Source organism: Prionailurus viverrinus, chromosome D2 (genome assembly GCF_022837055.1).
Source record: "Prionailurus viverrinus isolate Anna chromosome D2, UM_Priviv_1.0, whole genome shotgun sequence".
NCBI classification, from domain to species: Eukaryota; Metazoa; Chordata; class Mammalia; order Carnivora; family Felidae; genus Prionailurus; species Prionailurus viverrinus.
This window is the reverse complement of record NC_062571.1, coordinates 88005474-88020980: the sequence shown is the minus strand read 5'-3', so window position 1 is coordinate 88020980 and position 15507 is coordinate 88005474. Positions and strand designations below refer to the sequence as shown.

The 15507-nt window shown below is 63.0% G+C and overlaps 1 protein-coding gene across 1 annotated transcript in view; it reads right to left on the bottom strand.

The window, feature by feature from the left end:
• Positions 1–1218: 1218 nt before the first annotated feature.
• Positions 1219–15507, bottom strand: part of ADGRA1 (adhesion G protein-coupled receptor A1) — a 32965-nt gene continuing 18676 nt past the window's right edge. Inside the window, exons 6-7 of the mRNA XM_047825677.1 lie at positions 4269–4367; positions 1219–3746 (exon numbers count right to left, since the gene is read on the bottom strand). Of these exons, the coding sequence (XP_047681633.1) occupies positions 2543–3746; positions 4269–4367 (1303 nt within the window). The 3' untranslated portion in view covers positions 1219–2542. The remainder of the gene's footprint in view (positions 3747–4268; positions 4368–15507) is intronic.

Below are 15507 nucleotides of genomic sequence, written 5' to 3'. Positions count from 1 at the left end.
CCTGTAGAGTCCCAGCCAGGCAGACAGGGCGTGGGGCGATGGGGTGAGGGGCAGGGCTGCTGAGCCCGGAGCCCTGACCCAGCCGGCGTCCAGAGGTGGCTCAGCAGGCCTCTCGGGAGAGTCAGAGGGCTGGGGGGGGGGTGCCCTTCATCTAACTGCCATTGTGCCTGTGCTCTCCAGACCTGGAGCACCAGCTATGCCCGGAGGAGGGCCGAGCCTCGAACCGGGCCTCCCAGGGTCCCGCAGGGGCAGCCGACCAAGGTTGCAGCAGACGCTGTCTGGAGAGCAGCGGCAGATGCCCAGCCTGGCCCTGGCCGCCAGCTGCCTCGGCTCGAACCGCGGCAGGGATGCGGTCCAGATGTGTCCGGCTTCCAGAGGCTTCGCTGATGGGGAGAGCCTGGCGTCCCTCTACCCCGGGGGAGTGAGATGCACCCCCACGTGGGGTCGCTGTGTGTCTCACATGCTCTCTGGGAAGGGCAGGCACACGTCTCACACACACGCATGTGCATAAGTGCACGCGTGCATGCTCAGACAACACACACCCAACTCTCACAACCCACACACGTGTACATGTGGACGCATGCACATGCACAAATGCACACACAGACAGCACACGCCCGACTCTCACAACCTGCACACGTGTACACGTGCACACACACACGCTCAAAGGCACACACAGACAGCACGCACCCGACTCTCACAACCCACACACGTATGCACATACACACTCATGCACAAAGGACGGAGGTGACATGCCACGAGACCAGAGATGTTGGATCTGGTTCCGACCTCCCGTCCCGCATCCTTCTGGAAGTGTGTTCCATGTGGGGTGTCTGTGCTGCGGTGAGCTGTGGATTTATGCTCTGAGAACATTACATGCGGATGGGATATGTCACAACACTGTCCCAAGTGGACTCAGGAGGCCAAATCAATACTGAAACACACGAGGTTTAATGTTTAGTGTTGAATTTCTTTGGTTTGAATGCGGAGCTGCTGGGGCTGCTGGGGGCGGAAAGGACCACGGTGGGTGCCTCCAGAGGGCCGGGGTGTCCAGGGAGAACAGCCTGTCTGGGCTCCCCGGCCCTGGCTGGGTCCCGGCGCAGATGTGGGAGCCACGCACTGAGGCGGGCCCGCCCCCTCGCGGATGAGAGACGGACGCGGGTGCTATTAACCAGCCTCACAAAGGCAAACAGTGCAAAATACTGTATTTCGTGTGAGGTTCTGCATCTACAGCGTGTACACAGCACAGCGTCGGGCCTCTGGCTCCTATCGGCTACGGAAGCAGGCGAGCAGGCTGGACAGAGACAGAAACTGCCCGGCGGTCATCTGGTTGCCCATCTGGTTGACCTGTGAGGACACGCGGGGTTTGTGGCTGGTCCAGGACATTGTCAGGTTTGCAAGGATCCTGGGAAGCAAGGCTCCTTGTGCTCAGATACTGAGCGTTGCTGGCCCTGGGGACCCTCGACACGCCCCCTCGCCTCCCGGCGTGCGTTAGGAGGGCCTGCTCCTGGTGAAGCACCCCTGCCCAGACAGCGGGGCACACGGAGGAGGCACGGTGATGACGGCTATGCAGTGGGACCCGGTGCTCGGATGTCTGGGCGACGTGAACTCTGTGTGCACGGTGTGTGGTATGCGTGTACATGCGTGTGCACACGTGCGCGTATGTGTGCCGCAGAAAGGCCGTGCACAATCTCACACACGTGTTCCTCAGAATGTTCCCTTGCCCGGGGGACGGGCCCCTTACTGCACACAAGGCTCACCAAAACTGAGTCCGGGCTTGTGCCCAGGTGCTCATGGAAACGTTATGGCCCCTTCTTTTCGGGGCAGGGAACGTTATGGCCCCAAATGCCCTCGTTGGGGCGGGGTACGGTCCCAACAGTGGCTGGCTTTGACGGTCAAGTCTGCTGAAGGACACTGGGGCGTTTCGGAAGGCGTGGGGCCCCTCGAAGGCCCCAGCTAGCGCCCTGGAGAACAGTGGCAGCCCCCCCCGCCCCGCCCCGGTTCCCACACGCTCCCGGATTGTGGTGACAAGCCCTGGCGTCCATGACGCTCTCGGGCCTGTGGGGGCCGCAGGTAGGACAGGTGCTGAGCAGAGGCGCCGACGTGGCCTTCTGCCTCAGACGGCGGCTGGCGGAGAGGCTGGTGGTGACGGCCCAGGTCCAGAGCACCCCGTACCGGGCAGTAGCAGGCCCACCTGCGCCTTGGAACAAAGCTCGACGAAACACACACCGGCCACTGGAAGACGTGGGTGGCACGTCTTCTGCCGTGGCCAGGCCGGTGGGGCAGATGGGGCACACGCCAGGCGCCGAGGGTGATTCCCCTGACGGAACCCCTGCTCTGTTCCCGGGCCGGCCCGGACACTGGGCACGGGGGTCGGAAAGCCAGTGACTGAGACACGGACGGCCCGTCTGACCTCAGGGCCGGTGGATGCGAAGGTGGCCCACGGCGTCTTCCCGCGTGGGTCCTTCGCAGAGAAGGGGGCGGTGGAGGGCGACGTCCCCCGGCCTCACGTGGCGGGACCCTGCTGGTCCGCCAGGGGCTGCTACACGGTGGTCTCGTTCTTCCACGGCCCTGTCCGGATGTTGCCCGTGCCGTCCGCGCTGAAGGACAGGACTTCACACATGTCTCCCTGGAGCAGCCCGTTCTGGCCGGGCCCGCCGAAGGGCAGGGACTGCGTCCTCCGGAGCATCTCGAAGTGGGCCGGGCCGTGGGCCGCCGCCCTGGCTGGCCTCCGCGGGCAGCCGTAGAGCGCCGTGTCGCTGCCCTCGGGCTGGCTGACCAGGGCGAAGGGGTCGCCCTGGGCGCAGCAGGCCAGCGCATGTGCCCCCACCGGGCCCTCCAGCGAGCTGGGGGCGCTGTCCGTGCGCGAGCTGAGGGGGCTGCCGTCCGGGCTGGACGGGACGTGGTAGGCGCACTCCTGCGTTGCGGCCCCCGGGTGGCGGCCGAAGTAGGGGGGCTTAGTTCTGCCCTGGAGGCAGCCGTGCAGGTGCGGGTCGTGCCCGAAGGGGTCCTCCTCGTGCACGTGGACGTGGGCCGCGTCCTCCGTCGGCCGCTCACCGTGCATCTTGGCGCAGCACGGCGTGGCCGGTGACAGGCAGCTGACGTGGCCCCGGGCCGCCTGCAGGTTGGTCATTTTGCAGTGGCCGGCGGGGGGGGGGCCAAAGCCCCGCGGTTTGCCCGGACGCGGCGAGTCCCGCCGGCAGGCCACGGGTCCCAGCGCGTCCCCGTTGGTGTCGAGCGTGGGGCGGGCGCCGAGCGTGGCGATGCCGCGGGAGGGGCGGCAGGCCCACCAGCACTGCCACACGTCGTCTCTCTTGGCACAGTGGTGGATGAGCACGAAGAGCCCCAGCGTCACGCAGAAGGCGCCGTACAGGCAGCTGAAGATCATGTCCAGGAAGTGGCCCTGGGACACGGCCAGCGCCCCGAAGGTCCAGGTGGCCGTGAACAGGAACAGTGTGAAGGCGGCGGCCCGCAGCTGGGCCTTGAGTGAGTGCTCGTTCTGCAGCAGCGAGGCGGCCAGGGCGTCGCAGGCGGGCGGCGTGCCGGGCGGAGCCCCGGGGCTGTGGCCGGCCTCGCGCACTGCCAGTCGCCGCTGCTCCTCCGCCCGCGGCCTGAGCTCGTACCTGCGCTCTGGGTGGCGCCGCAGCTGGACGTAGGTGCCCAGGAAGTACACGCAGGTGACCAGCGCGATGAAGGCCGCCGGCCCGTAGAACGCGCCCAGGCTGGGCTCCCAGGCCATCCAGCAGCTGCGGGAGGAGAGGGCTCAGTGAGTCGTGGCGTTGGGGCCAAGTGCCCGGCGGCCCCGCCGTCCCTGCCTCCCAGAGCTCACGGGGAGACTTTCTCTGCAGCGCGTGAGGCCTCTCGCACGGCAGGGACGCAGACTCGGCCGTGCCCGCCACCCTGCTGGCACCCAGACCGCCTGCAGTCGGGGTTGTGGGGGGCCCGCGCCCACCTCTCTTCGGTGACGCCTTCTCTCCCTGCCCCGGAAGGCCTCGGACCCACTGCCGGAGCCCCAAGGGAGCAGGGCCGACCTTCTGGGGGCACGACCGGAAGGGCCCGAGTGCCGGGTGCCGCGCCTGACCCGTCCACGCTCTGAGCTGGCCCCGGAGATGTGGCCCTCAGTGTCCGGGAGGGGTCTGCTGGCGGGCGGGGGGGACATGTGGGGGGGCAGGCGGTGGTCCTGCTGGGCACCCCCCACAGCGCGGTGCTCCGGGCTTCAGGGGGTGCGGGGGGGTTGGGGCGTCCTCCACTGACGGGGAGATACTCACTAGGGCCCGTCCTCATCCTCTGTCCCATAGTTCCTGATGTTCGTGGCGGCCGTGACCCCGCAGATGATGAAGGGCACCCCTCCGCTGATGAGGTAGAACCTACAAGAGGAGAGAAACCCGCTCATGGCCTGAGAAACCGCCTGAGCCCCCCAAGGACGACCTTGTTGTCCTAGCTCTCCTCCCGAAAAGGAGGGGCCCCATGTCCTTGACAAACACCCACCAACAGGGGAGCCCCCACCAGAGCCGGCCTCGCTCCTCCTCCTCCCTCCTTCATCTCCCTCTTTCTCTCCTCCCCCTTCCTCCTCTCCCTCCTCCGTCCTCCTCCTCCCCTCCCAGCATCTCCCCTCCTCCTGTCCCTTCCCCTTCCCCTGTCCCTCCCCCACTCACATCTTTGTGCACTGCCTGGCAGCCTGGCTTCTCAGTTCCTTGGGGGGGAGTTCTGACCTGTGACCCCCACTCCCCTCAGGTCAGGGACCCATCTGGGGGGAAGTCGACCCCCATTCTGGGCCTGGCCTGGCCTTTTTGCCAGCGGGGCCTCAGCCAGTGGCTCCGTCTGAGGACCTTCTAGTGCCCGGTGCAGTGAGCTGGCTCCTGGGAACGTGAGGAGCGGCCAAGCACACAGTCCACGAGCGCCTGGCCACCGAATGCACCATAGGGGCCACGGTGACAAAGGCGCCAGCTCATGGTGACCACAGGGAGCGGGCGCCACCCTCCTGGAGGAGGGGGATGACCTAGGTCCCAGGACTGTGGGTGGGAGCAGGGTGACCTGGGGACTCTGTGCCTCCCAGAGTTCTCTATGCAGAGAACACGTCCTTCAGAACGAGGACAAATACGGACATTTTCTGACAAAAATAAAACTGAGTGAATTTGTTGCCAGCTGACCTTCAAGAAATGCTGAGTGACGTCCTTCAGGCTAAAGGGCTATTACACCAGATGGAAACTCAAAAGAATGGAGGACACCAGAAATGCTAAATGTTGGGGCAAATAGAAAAGATCTTCCTTCTTCTTGATTAAAAAAATATATGATTGCTTAAAGAAAGATTCTAATACTGCCTAGAGGAGTCGATAATCCATGTCGAGTAGCAGATGCCGTGTCTTTAGCACCGAGATGGCGGGGGGCACAGCCTCACGGGCGGGATCTCTGTATACCTTTCACATGGACGCGTACGCCTGTCAGACCCAAGACAGTGCGGAGAGCTGGTGCACATCAATCCCCGCGGCAATCCGAAACATTGATAAGGAAAAGTTAATAGATAAATTAAAATGAAATGTAAAACATTAACAGAAATAATCCGAAAGAAGAAAATAGGACAGGAAAAGAGGAAGAGAAGGAAAAAAAAAGAAGCAGAAGCAGAAGATAGGTGGTGGAATGGAGACCTGACTCGGCCCAGCGTTCCGGGACGGAACGCCCCAGCTCATGCAGAGGTGGGCCGGGCAGGTGCGCCACGGCATGCTGAGACCGCCCTGTCCGTGGCGGGAGCACCTTCCGTGCGGAGTTGCAGGGCCTCTGGACGTTGATGGAGACGGGGGCCCAGGAAGGCCGTGGCAGCCACCCCGATACCAGGGAAGAAGGGCTTCGAGGGGAAGAGTTGAAGAGGCCCGTGTTACGGCGATGTCGGCGTGGCTCACGGGAAGACACTGTGAGCGCACACGTGTGCGGCCCAAGAAAAGATTCAAAATATAGGAGGCAAAAAGGGACACAAGTAAAGGGAAAGATGGACAACTCCAAAACCACGGCTGGCGATTGAAACTCCCCTCTCTTGGCAGTTGCTGGGGCAGCTGGGCGAGAAATCGGTAGAGAAATAGGAGATCTGAACGATGGTATGAGTCGATTCCCCACAAATGCTCTTCCTGGACCATCGCACCCGGTGACTGACGACGCTCGTTCGTGCCCCGTACCCGCGGTCTGCTCGCCGTGGCGGATGACGTGCGCACCACGAAACAAACCTCGATCGGGTCAAGAGGGTTGTGATCATCCAGAGCATGTGGCCTGACTTCCATGAAGTCCTATTAACAATTAATAGCAGTGAGGAAACTAGGGAAACCACAAGTACCCGGAGGTGAAACCGCACACTTCTAAATGACTCATGGGTCTAAAAAGACGTCATGAGGGAATCTGGAAAACGTCTTAAACACGATGAGAAAGGAAACAGCATATTTTTGGGATGCAGGGCTCAGAGGAACATTCATAGTAGCAAACGCTTCTGTGGGAAAAACAGGGAGGCCTGACATTCACTACCCAGGGCTCCACTCGACGAGGCAGGAAAGGAAGAGGGCAGGGTAAACTGAGTCACCAGAATGAAGGAGACGACATGGAGGAGAGCAGACAGCAAGCAATAGTGAAAAACAGCAAGCCGAGCGTCGATTTCCGCACAAAATCGACAACCCTGTGCCCGCCTGGCCGGGCTGACAGGAAGTGGGGCCACAGAGAACCAGACTCCCGTGGGGCAGGGACGGCGATTTGTAAACAGCCGTGGCCATTACTTCAGCAGCTTAGATGAAGTGGCCAAATTCCTCGAAAAAAATATAAACCAGCCAGATTGAAACAAGAATGAGGAAATCAGAATACTCTGTATCTGGTAAACTGGTTGGCTCCAACATTCACAAAGGTCTAGCAGAGGAGATTCCAGGCCCCTCGAGCGTCAGCAGTGCGTGTGGTCACGCGTCTAAGGAAGAGATGACACCGATCCATCTGCTACAGGCTTTTCCAGAAAATAAAGAAGGGTCACCTCCTGACTCAGTTTACAGGGCAGCAGAAGCCGGTAGGAACAGCAGACAGATGCACGAGAAGAGAGTGAATTGCCCTCAGTGTCCCCCTGAACAGACACAAGCCCCTCTAACAGTGTATCAGCAAACGGAATCGAGGACTTTATGCACAGGATAGAATATCTCAAGTAAGTTTATCGCAGAAATGCAAAGCGTGTTCTTCATAACATTGACGTGGTTCGTCGTGGAGCACAGTAGGGACATACGATTGGCTCGTAGATGCAGTAACAACACCTGACAGAATTTAATACACGTTCATCATGAAAAATCTCAGCAAGCTCGGCCCGGACGGAGTCTCCTGGGTCTGCCGAGCGGCACGTAAGGCAGGGGCTCCGAGTGCCTCTCCCGGGCCTGCAAGCAGCCGGCCCAGGGGCCCGAGCGACGCGGGTGGAGGCGGAGATACCCCGTGAGGTCCGGCGCGGCACAAAAGGCGGGGCAGTGAGCCAAGCCCGGCAGGGCTGCGAGGGAAATGTCCCCGACTGCTGTCGGTGGCTGCAGGAAAATGCCGCTGGTGAGCGTGTGCTTGGGGACCTGGCCTGGGGTCCAGAGCCTACATTTAGCACAGAGAAAGGCGCCGGCCTGGGCTGCGTCCACGGCCGGCTGGGACGCGTGACGTCATGTGACGCCGCCTGCCACGCCTGGCTGCGGCAGCTCTGCTCCCAGGGCTGACCAGGCTCGAGAGCCCCTTGGAACCTGCAGAAAGTCACCGTCCCCCGAGCTGTGCCTCCACCCTCCACGGAGACACAGATCCTGGGGTTCCGGACAGGAGGTCCCCTTTAATGCACGAGGAAGTGCGTGAGGTGACGTGGGAGCGCCGAGACGGGAGCAGCGTGGCGCTCGCCCTGCTCCAGCGGCAGTAGCAGCCCCCAGCGGGTCGCTCTGTGTCCTGGGAAGACAAAGGGGCCGCATTGCTAAGCTGCACCCACGTGGGTGGCTTGCCTTGGACAGCCCCCTGTGGTCCCCCCAGGCCAGTGTGGCCCCCTCGACTCCTGTCCAGCTCCAGTGGCCACAGACAATTCCCAGGGGACCCCTGGCTCAGGGGGACTGCGTCCTCCAAGCCCTCCTGCCTCACACATCCCGCAGGGTGATACAGCCCCCACTGCCTCTGGCCGGGCCCCTCAGGCCGGCGGGCGCCTCGTCCTCGGCTGGGGCTCTCCCTGCCTCTGCCCGAGAGGCTCCAGCCCCAAGTCGCCAGACCACAGGACCGCCGGGGAGCTGGGCTCCTGGTGCCGGACCGGCTGTGTGGGCGGAGGGTGCCGGTGGCCCCTCGGGTGCCCCACCTGGGATGGCCGTTCTCACAGCGGCTGTGGGCAGCCAGCGGCGTGGGCGTGCGGGACACGTGTGGGGCCCTGGCCGTCCCCGAGGTGGGCTGCCCTGTACCAGCCTCAGCTCGCCCGGTGGCCGGGGACCCTTTGGGCCTGGTCACCAGTGCCCTCCAGCCACACCCACCCCATAAGTCTTGAAGCCCAGTCTTGGGTGTCCCATCAGGCATTGTCGCTGACCGGCCAGCTCTGGTGGCACTGAAACCCCTGTTCACTGTAGGACGTCCCCTGATGTGACCCCAGGAGACACTGGCATGTTTAAGACCAGCCACGTCTCTGCTCTCTGTGTCCCCACACGGACCACACAGGGCAAGTCAGCTGGGATTCTGGGAGCTCATGTGGCTCCCAGGGACCAGACCTGTCTCCTCCTCTAGGGGGACGTTTTTAGAAAGAAGGGTGAAGCTGACCCTTCGTGGGACCCCAGCTGCCACCCCGAGGCACCACGCTGGACCCTGAGAGGCCCTTGGACACGCACAGGGCCCAGGGATGCAGGCACCTGGGGAGGAGGGTGGAGGGGGGCGCTTGCCCGACTGGCCTGGGCTCCCCCAGAAGCACGGGGACAGTGTCCCACTGAAGGGCAGATTGGGGAGCCCAGTGGTGGCCCGAACCAAGGACACTCGGCCCAGGGTGAAGTGTCACGCGGGGTCAGTGGAGTGGGGCACGTGATGTGCACGTCCAGGTATGTGAAGTCTGTCCCTGCCGCGGGCTAACGTTGGCCCTCAGAACGGGGTTGTGCCACCTGCACGGTAAAGAGATTAGGGTTAGGGACAGATACAGGGACAGGGATGGTCCGGGTGACCCGGCTGGCCTGACATCATCACAGAGGTCCTCGTAAAGGGAGGTCGAGGTCAGACAGGAGGGAAGACGCTGCATGGCTGGCTGTGAGTCAGAGGAAGACCCCCGACGAGCGTGGCGCCTCCAGAAGAGGCAAGACCACGTGTGTCCCCTGGAGCCTCAGAGGAGCCACCTGCCCTCACCTGGATGCGGCCCAGGACACCGGTTCCGGGTTTCTGACCACCGGACGGTAATGAAATAGTGTGCTGTTTTAAGTCACGTCAGGAGCAGAATGAGAGTACGGTCCCCAGCCACACACACCTCTCCAATGTCACCACTGCCACATGGGTCCCCAGCCACACACACAGCTCTGATGTCACCACCTTGCCATGTAGGTTCCCAGCCACACTCTGCTCTGATGTCACCATCGCACCATGTGGGTCGGGAGGGGGAATTACAGAGCTGGATGCGAAGGTGGGTTGGGGAGGATCAGGCTCGTTGAAGCGCAAACACGCTTCTAGCTGCTGTGAGCGGGAAAAGCTATTTGCGATAAACGCGGCCACAGGCTCATGTGAGGCGCATACAAGGAACTCCTCTAATTCACCGAGAAAAGACAGACGGCCCGACGGAAAATGAGAAAGGGGCTAGAACAGGCAGTGCACGGAGAGAAAGCCCAGTGCCCACAGGGAGCAGGTCACAGCTGGGGCAGGGGACAGAGTGAGTCGACGGCAGGCGGGCAGCGGGGGAGCCTGTGCGGGCGAGATCTCAGGGCCAGCGGGGGCGTCCGGGCTGCAGGAAGGGGCGGCTGAGCTGAGCCCTGGGCCCGAGCCCAGCTCAGTCGGCGAGACGGCAACGTGGACGTCACGTGGACGGTGCAGTGGAAGAACCAGGTAGAAACAACATAAAGCGAGCGAGTCCCTGTATATACACAGCTCAGAGTCCCTGCAGACAAAACTGGAGTTTGAGGACTCACACTTGGCTGGGGAAGCCATAGAAAGAGACAGAAGTCAAGAGCCAGGACGGGGCTGTGGGCTGCAAGTGGGCACAACCCTGGAGGCATCTGGCAGGGGAAGCTTCCGTTTCTTCCCCTGAAGGCACGTGACAAGTTTCGTAAGCTCGCACACATGTTTTTGGCATTTTTTGGTGTAAATGTTCTACTAAAACAAGACAAACACTCCAGAAAGGAGCAGGTGTCTCCCGGAGCCGTGGCCCGGGCAGAGCGAGCGCGGCTCCCACGTGGGCACCTGACTCACCTGTGGCCGATGGGAACCAGGGCTGAAGCAGGAACGAACCAGCTCCCGGGACACGGCAGAAGTCCAGGCAGCGGGCTCGGGCTTTTAATGAAAGGGCAAACCCGGGAGTTCTGGAGGTAGAGACCAGAGAATGATCCGGAAGCCTGTGTCAGGGTTGGCCGAGGTCAGCAGGTGTGGCTGCGGCACAGTCCGACCCCTTCCGCGATCCCATCCGTGGCTCACTCCCTCTCTGCGACCAAAGCAGCGCTTGTCAGTGGTGGCCCCGGGCCCAGCCACCTGGGGCAGGGGGCAGGGGGCATGGGGGCCGCGTTGATCTGCGGCCGGCTCCCCGGGGTGGTGCCTGTGCTGGGGGTCCAGGGGTCCACAGGGTCCACAGGGTCCACAGGGTCGCTGTCCACAGGTGTCTGTCTGCTTCTCAGAGGACCGGCAGCCGTGGACGCTGGGGAGCAGGGCCTCCGTGGCGGTGTCCCTCTTTGTGAGGGCCCAGGAGGATGTGTCTCCGGTGCCACACATCCCGCCACTCACCAGCATCTATTGTCAGCGATGCTTTGCCAGACGTGAACTTTCCCGCCACCAGCCCTGCTGAGCCGGCCTTGATGCTATAAACGGGCCGTTTGAGGACTCCCTCTGTGCGCGTGTGCATCCAGTGAGCCTCGCAGCCTCCGGAGCTGCGGGAAAACCTGACCTTAGAACCCGGGCACCTGCCTCCACCCGTGAGCAATGTCGGACGGCGTCTCGGGGGCCACAGGAGAGACCGGGCACGGCAGACAGTTTCCCCGCAGCCCCCAGCCCCCGATTTCAGACCCAGCAGGGGACACGTGACGGGGTCCCAACAGCCGGACGGGGGCAGTGAGCCCACCTCACCCTCCTGGACAGTTCTGTCCACTGGCCAGCCGTACTTGAGAGCTTCTCCCCCACCCGCCCCAGCACAGCCAGAGGCACTGCCATTGGGCGTGACAGTCACCAGCCTGCAGGTGAGTTGCAGGGACAGGAGAATATTTGGGATTCTCGGTGGGGTCCTGGCTGCCAGGCCCTCCTGGGTTCTGAAGGAGGAGACAGGCAGCAGAAGGAACGGGTTGGGGGATGGATGGGCTGGGGGTGGGCTGCAGCCTTGGGGAGGTGGCCCAGGCGGGGAGCCCGAGGCCCTGGGAGCCCGCTCGGACACCCCCGGACACGAGGAGTCCTTTGGTGCTCGGCTTGGCGGCCGTTACACCCTCGTGGCCTCTCTTCTGGGCGTCTTCCCTGCACGCCCCTCAGTGCCTTTCCTTGGCGGCTTTTAGTGCGTTTCCTCCCTGGATGTGTAACGAGTCTTCATGGAGGAGGCTGAGCGCTAAGTACATCCCACAGGCCCTGCTGGGACGGAGCCCAAAGGGCCCAGGCATCCGGCTGAGTCCAGAGTTGGGGCCCGGCTTCTGCAGACTCCGAGCCCTTGGACGCTTCTCTCTCTTCTGGAGTGCGTCCCATAGCCTGCCGCCGACCACCAGGTGGACCCTGCCCGAGGGGACGTTCACGCAGGCCAGGGAGGCGAGGGGGCGGGAGGGGCACGGGAGCGTGGTCTCCGGCCCGCAGGCTGGTGTGGCCTCGCTCAGTCACAGAAAGAGGCCCAGGACCCCTCGGGGGGCTGACCACTTGGGCCTTCTGGACCCGACTAAACCACCCCCACGAGAGGCACCTCCTCTCCCGAAGAGCGTCCCCCAGGACTGCCTGGCCCTGGGGCCGCCCTGCGGCACTCAGGGAGGACAGCACCCTCGATGTGCCGGGGGAGTTCGTCCAGGCCACGCGTGGGCACGAGGAGACGCAGCCCGAGTGAGCTCGAGGACCACGCGTATGCCGTGGGCAGGTGTGGGGGCTGCGGGACTCAGTCCCAGGCGCCGCCCCGACCCGGGATCCATCTGAGAGACGCCCATCTCCGGGTCCGGTTAGCATTCCGTGCCACCAGATCGATGGTTTCGGAGGAGACCACAGAGCACTTACACACTTGTCTGAGTGTGCTGCTGGTAAAGCCACCGTGCGCTTGGAGATGCACGGCACAGTCACCCACGGCTTGCGCCGGCCGAGGGCGAGTGGCGGCGACAGCCACATGGGTTTGGTGCCTGGAGGCGGGCTGTTGACGAGATCCCGGGGCTCACGCAGAGACCCAGAGCGATGTCTGTGCCGAGCACAGGGCACAATGTGTGTGCACACGGCTCTGCCTGGGGTCCCATCCAGAAATGCACCCTGACATGTAGCGTGAGGCCGGGACGCTCCAAGATTCCGCGTAGAAACACCACAGTGCCGCCTGCCGGGACTCGCCCTGGTGGTGCCAGCCCCGGGGGCGTGTGGCCACTTCTGCCTGAGAAGCGGTCCTGACTTCCGAAGCTCGGCCTGTGAAGCAGGACCTCTGCCCCCCGGTGTGGCATCGTGGGGTCACCGGGGGCCACGGGCATCAGCCGGGGTGGGTCCGGCTCGGTTCGCCGATGGCCTTGGAGCCCCTGCCCCCATGCAGGACAGCCTCCCACCTGGGCCCTGCATGGGCTTCCTGGGGGCTCCCGCAGCCGCGCCAAAGGGGCGGAGAAGCCGAGAGCAAGTGCCGATCCGTGCCGTCTCTCAGCATACACACTGCCGTCGCGGAAGGGGCTCCTGCAGAGGCAGCCCCGGGACCATCCCCCCACCGGGCCGGGCGGTCCCGTTCGGCACCAGCTGCATGTTGGGTGAACGGGCCAGCTAGCGCCTTTCACCACAGGGCTCGCGGCGTCTAGAGCGTGAGTGCCTGGGTTTTAGTGCAGCTTTCTTCAGGTAGAAACACTACCGGCAGGCTTTAAATAATAGTGACCTACCTTGGTGCACTGTATCAGAAAGGCCAGGAGAGGCTGCAGAATTAGGCCATAATCACAGGCAGCTAAATTGGGAACTGGCCCCGAGGATCTCGAAAATCACAGCAGGGAGGCCGGCTTCATTAGGAGACACCTCCCCCGGCCAGCTGCGAGGGGCTGAACGTGTGTGTCCCCAGGCCCACACAGCAAAGCCCCACCCCCAGGTGATGGCCTGGGAGGTGGGTGCGCTGTGAGAGCGGAGCCCTCATGGACAAGGTCAGACCCCAGACAGCCCCCTGCCCCTTCTGCCTGTGAAGCAAGAAGTCTGCTCCCACTGGAACCGAGTGTGCTGGCCCCCGACCCCAGGCGTCCAGTCTCCAGACTGTGAGACACATTTCTGCTGTTTATAAGCCTCCAGTCGGTGGCATTGTGTCAAGGCAGCCAGCACGGATGGAGACCTAACAGAAGGTGTGGAAGCCTTGAGAAGGTCTGTCTCCTGAGAGACCTTGCTGAAGGGGGCTGAGTAGCGCTGTTGGGGGCGCCACGGCTGCGGCCAGCACAGCACTGCTGCCCAGGGCGTGCACTGCTCTCCCGGCCACGCTCCAGCGTGCTCAGGGCTGACGCTGCTCCCGCAGAGCCGCTGTGCAAGAAGCGGGGGGCTGTTGTCCTTAAATTGTCTGTACCGGCGACCATGGTGGTGAGGTCGTGAGGCCGGCTGGAAAAGCACAGACACGGGAAGAGAAGACATCTGAGTAGCAGTTAAAGGGATCCAAGGCAGTGATGAACGGCCCGCGGCGGTTTGGCCTGGAGCCCTCAGCGCGGCGCGACCTCGCGGACCTGGGAGCCGTTCATGAGTCCTGTTCTCTGTGGAGAAGGCTGGCGCAGAGAACATGCAGCATTGTTCTGGCCTCAGTGTTTCTGGGCCCGTCTGCCTTCTCTTACCACGTGCTCGGACATGAGCAGGGGCCGGCGGGCGTGTCTGGGACACAGGCAGCGCAGTCTGCCCGCGGCAGCCGGGTCCGTAGACTGGGCTGGGGGGCGGGCTGGAGACAGACTGGGGCAGAGTCAGGGACTGGGGACCCCCTGATCTGGGTCGGGGGACAAGGACCATCAGGAGCAGTGATAGCTCTCTGACATGAATGGTGGGATGGGGGACACATGGGGGACATGGGGTGGGGGCTAGTTCCCGGGGACACACGGGGGACATTAGGTGGGGGTTAGTTCCTGGGGGACACACGGGGGACATCAGGTGGGGGTTAGTTCTTGAGGACACACAGGGGACGTGGGGTGGGGTTAGTTCCGGGGGGACACATGGAGACGTCAGGTGGGCTCCTGGAATCTGTCTGACACCCAGCCCTGACCCCACAGAGTAGCTGGCCTCTTGGGGCTGACCCCTCTCACCTCCTGTTGTCCCTCGCATCCCCTCTCCTCAAGGCCGTCGCTTCTCAACACGCACTGCCTAGCACTGGTCTCGCCCTCCTGCGTGGCAAAGCCAGACCCTGGGGCTGGGACCTTGCACCCCAAGCTGAGGCTCTGAGTCTGTCCTATCCCCGAGCCGCACCTCCGAGGCCATGGGACAATACTTCCAGTGAGAAGATTTACCCCTTGGTTCCAGGCAGTGACATTTGGCAAGAGGCACGGAGGCAGCACTGAGGGACAGGGATGGGACTCACACTTAGTGGACAGCCACGCCTGCGGGGACACACCAGAAGGGCCAGCGGTCTGGTGGGTGATGCCTGGGGCCGGCCACGGCCTCAGCCAAGGTGCTCCCCAAAGATGGAAGTACCCACTGGGCCGCAGCCCCACAGTGCCCCCCAACCCCACGCGGAGAAAGCCCACACGGCCAACCTGGCCTCGGGGGTTCAGCCAGCAGGCCGAGCAGCGTAACCTACCCCTCGAGGCTGCCCCACCACACCTACGCCCCGGGGCAGGGATGAGGGTAGGAACGAGGGGCTGTGTGCTCCTGTCTCTGTGATGGGACCTCCCCCTGAGGCCGCCAGCCACCTTGGTCAAGCTGGGATTTCCTTCCCTCAGCCTGCCACTGAAGTGCACAGGTGTCGAGGGGACCCCCCACCCCAAAACCTAACCATATGTGGAAATTAAATAGCACATTTTTATGCAACCAACAGGCCAAAAAAAGGAAAGGAAAAGAAAAAGGAAAAACAATCAGGAAAATCAGACAAAACTTAAAATGAGTGAAAAACCCTGCAGCATGTCCGGACTCATCGGCAGAAATGTCTAACAGACAGACTAAGAGAGAGAGAGGACTAGAATTGTGTGGCCGTTCTGGCCCGAGCAGCTAGGCCAGAAAAGAAGTAAAGGCCGCCAGAAC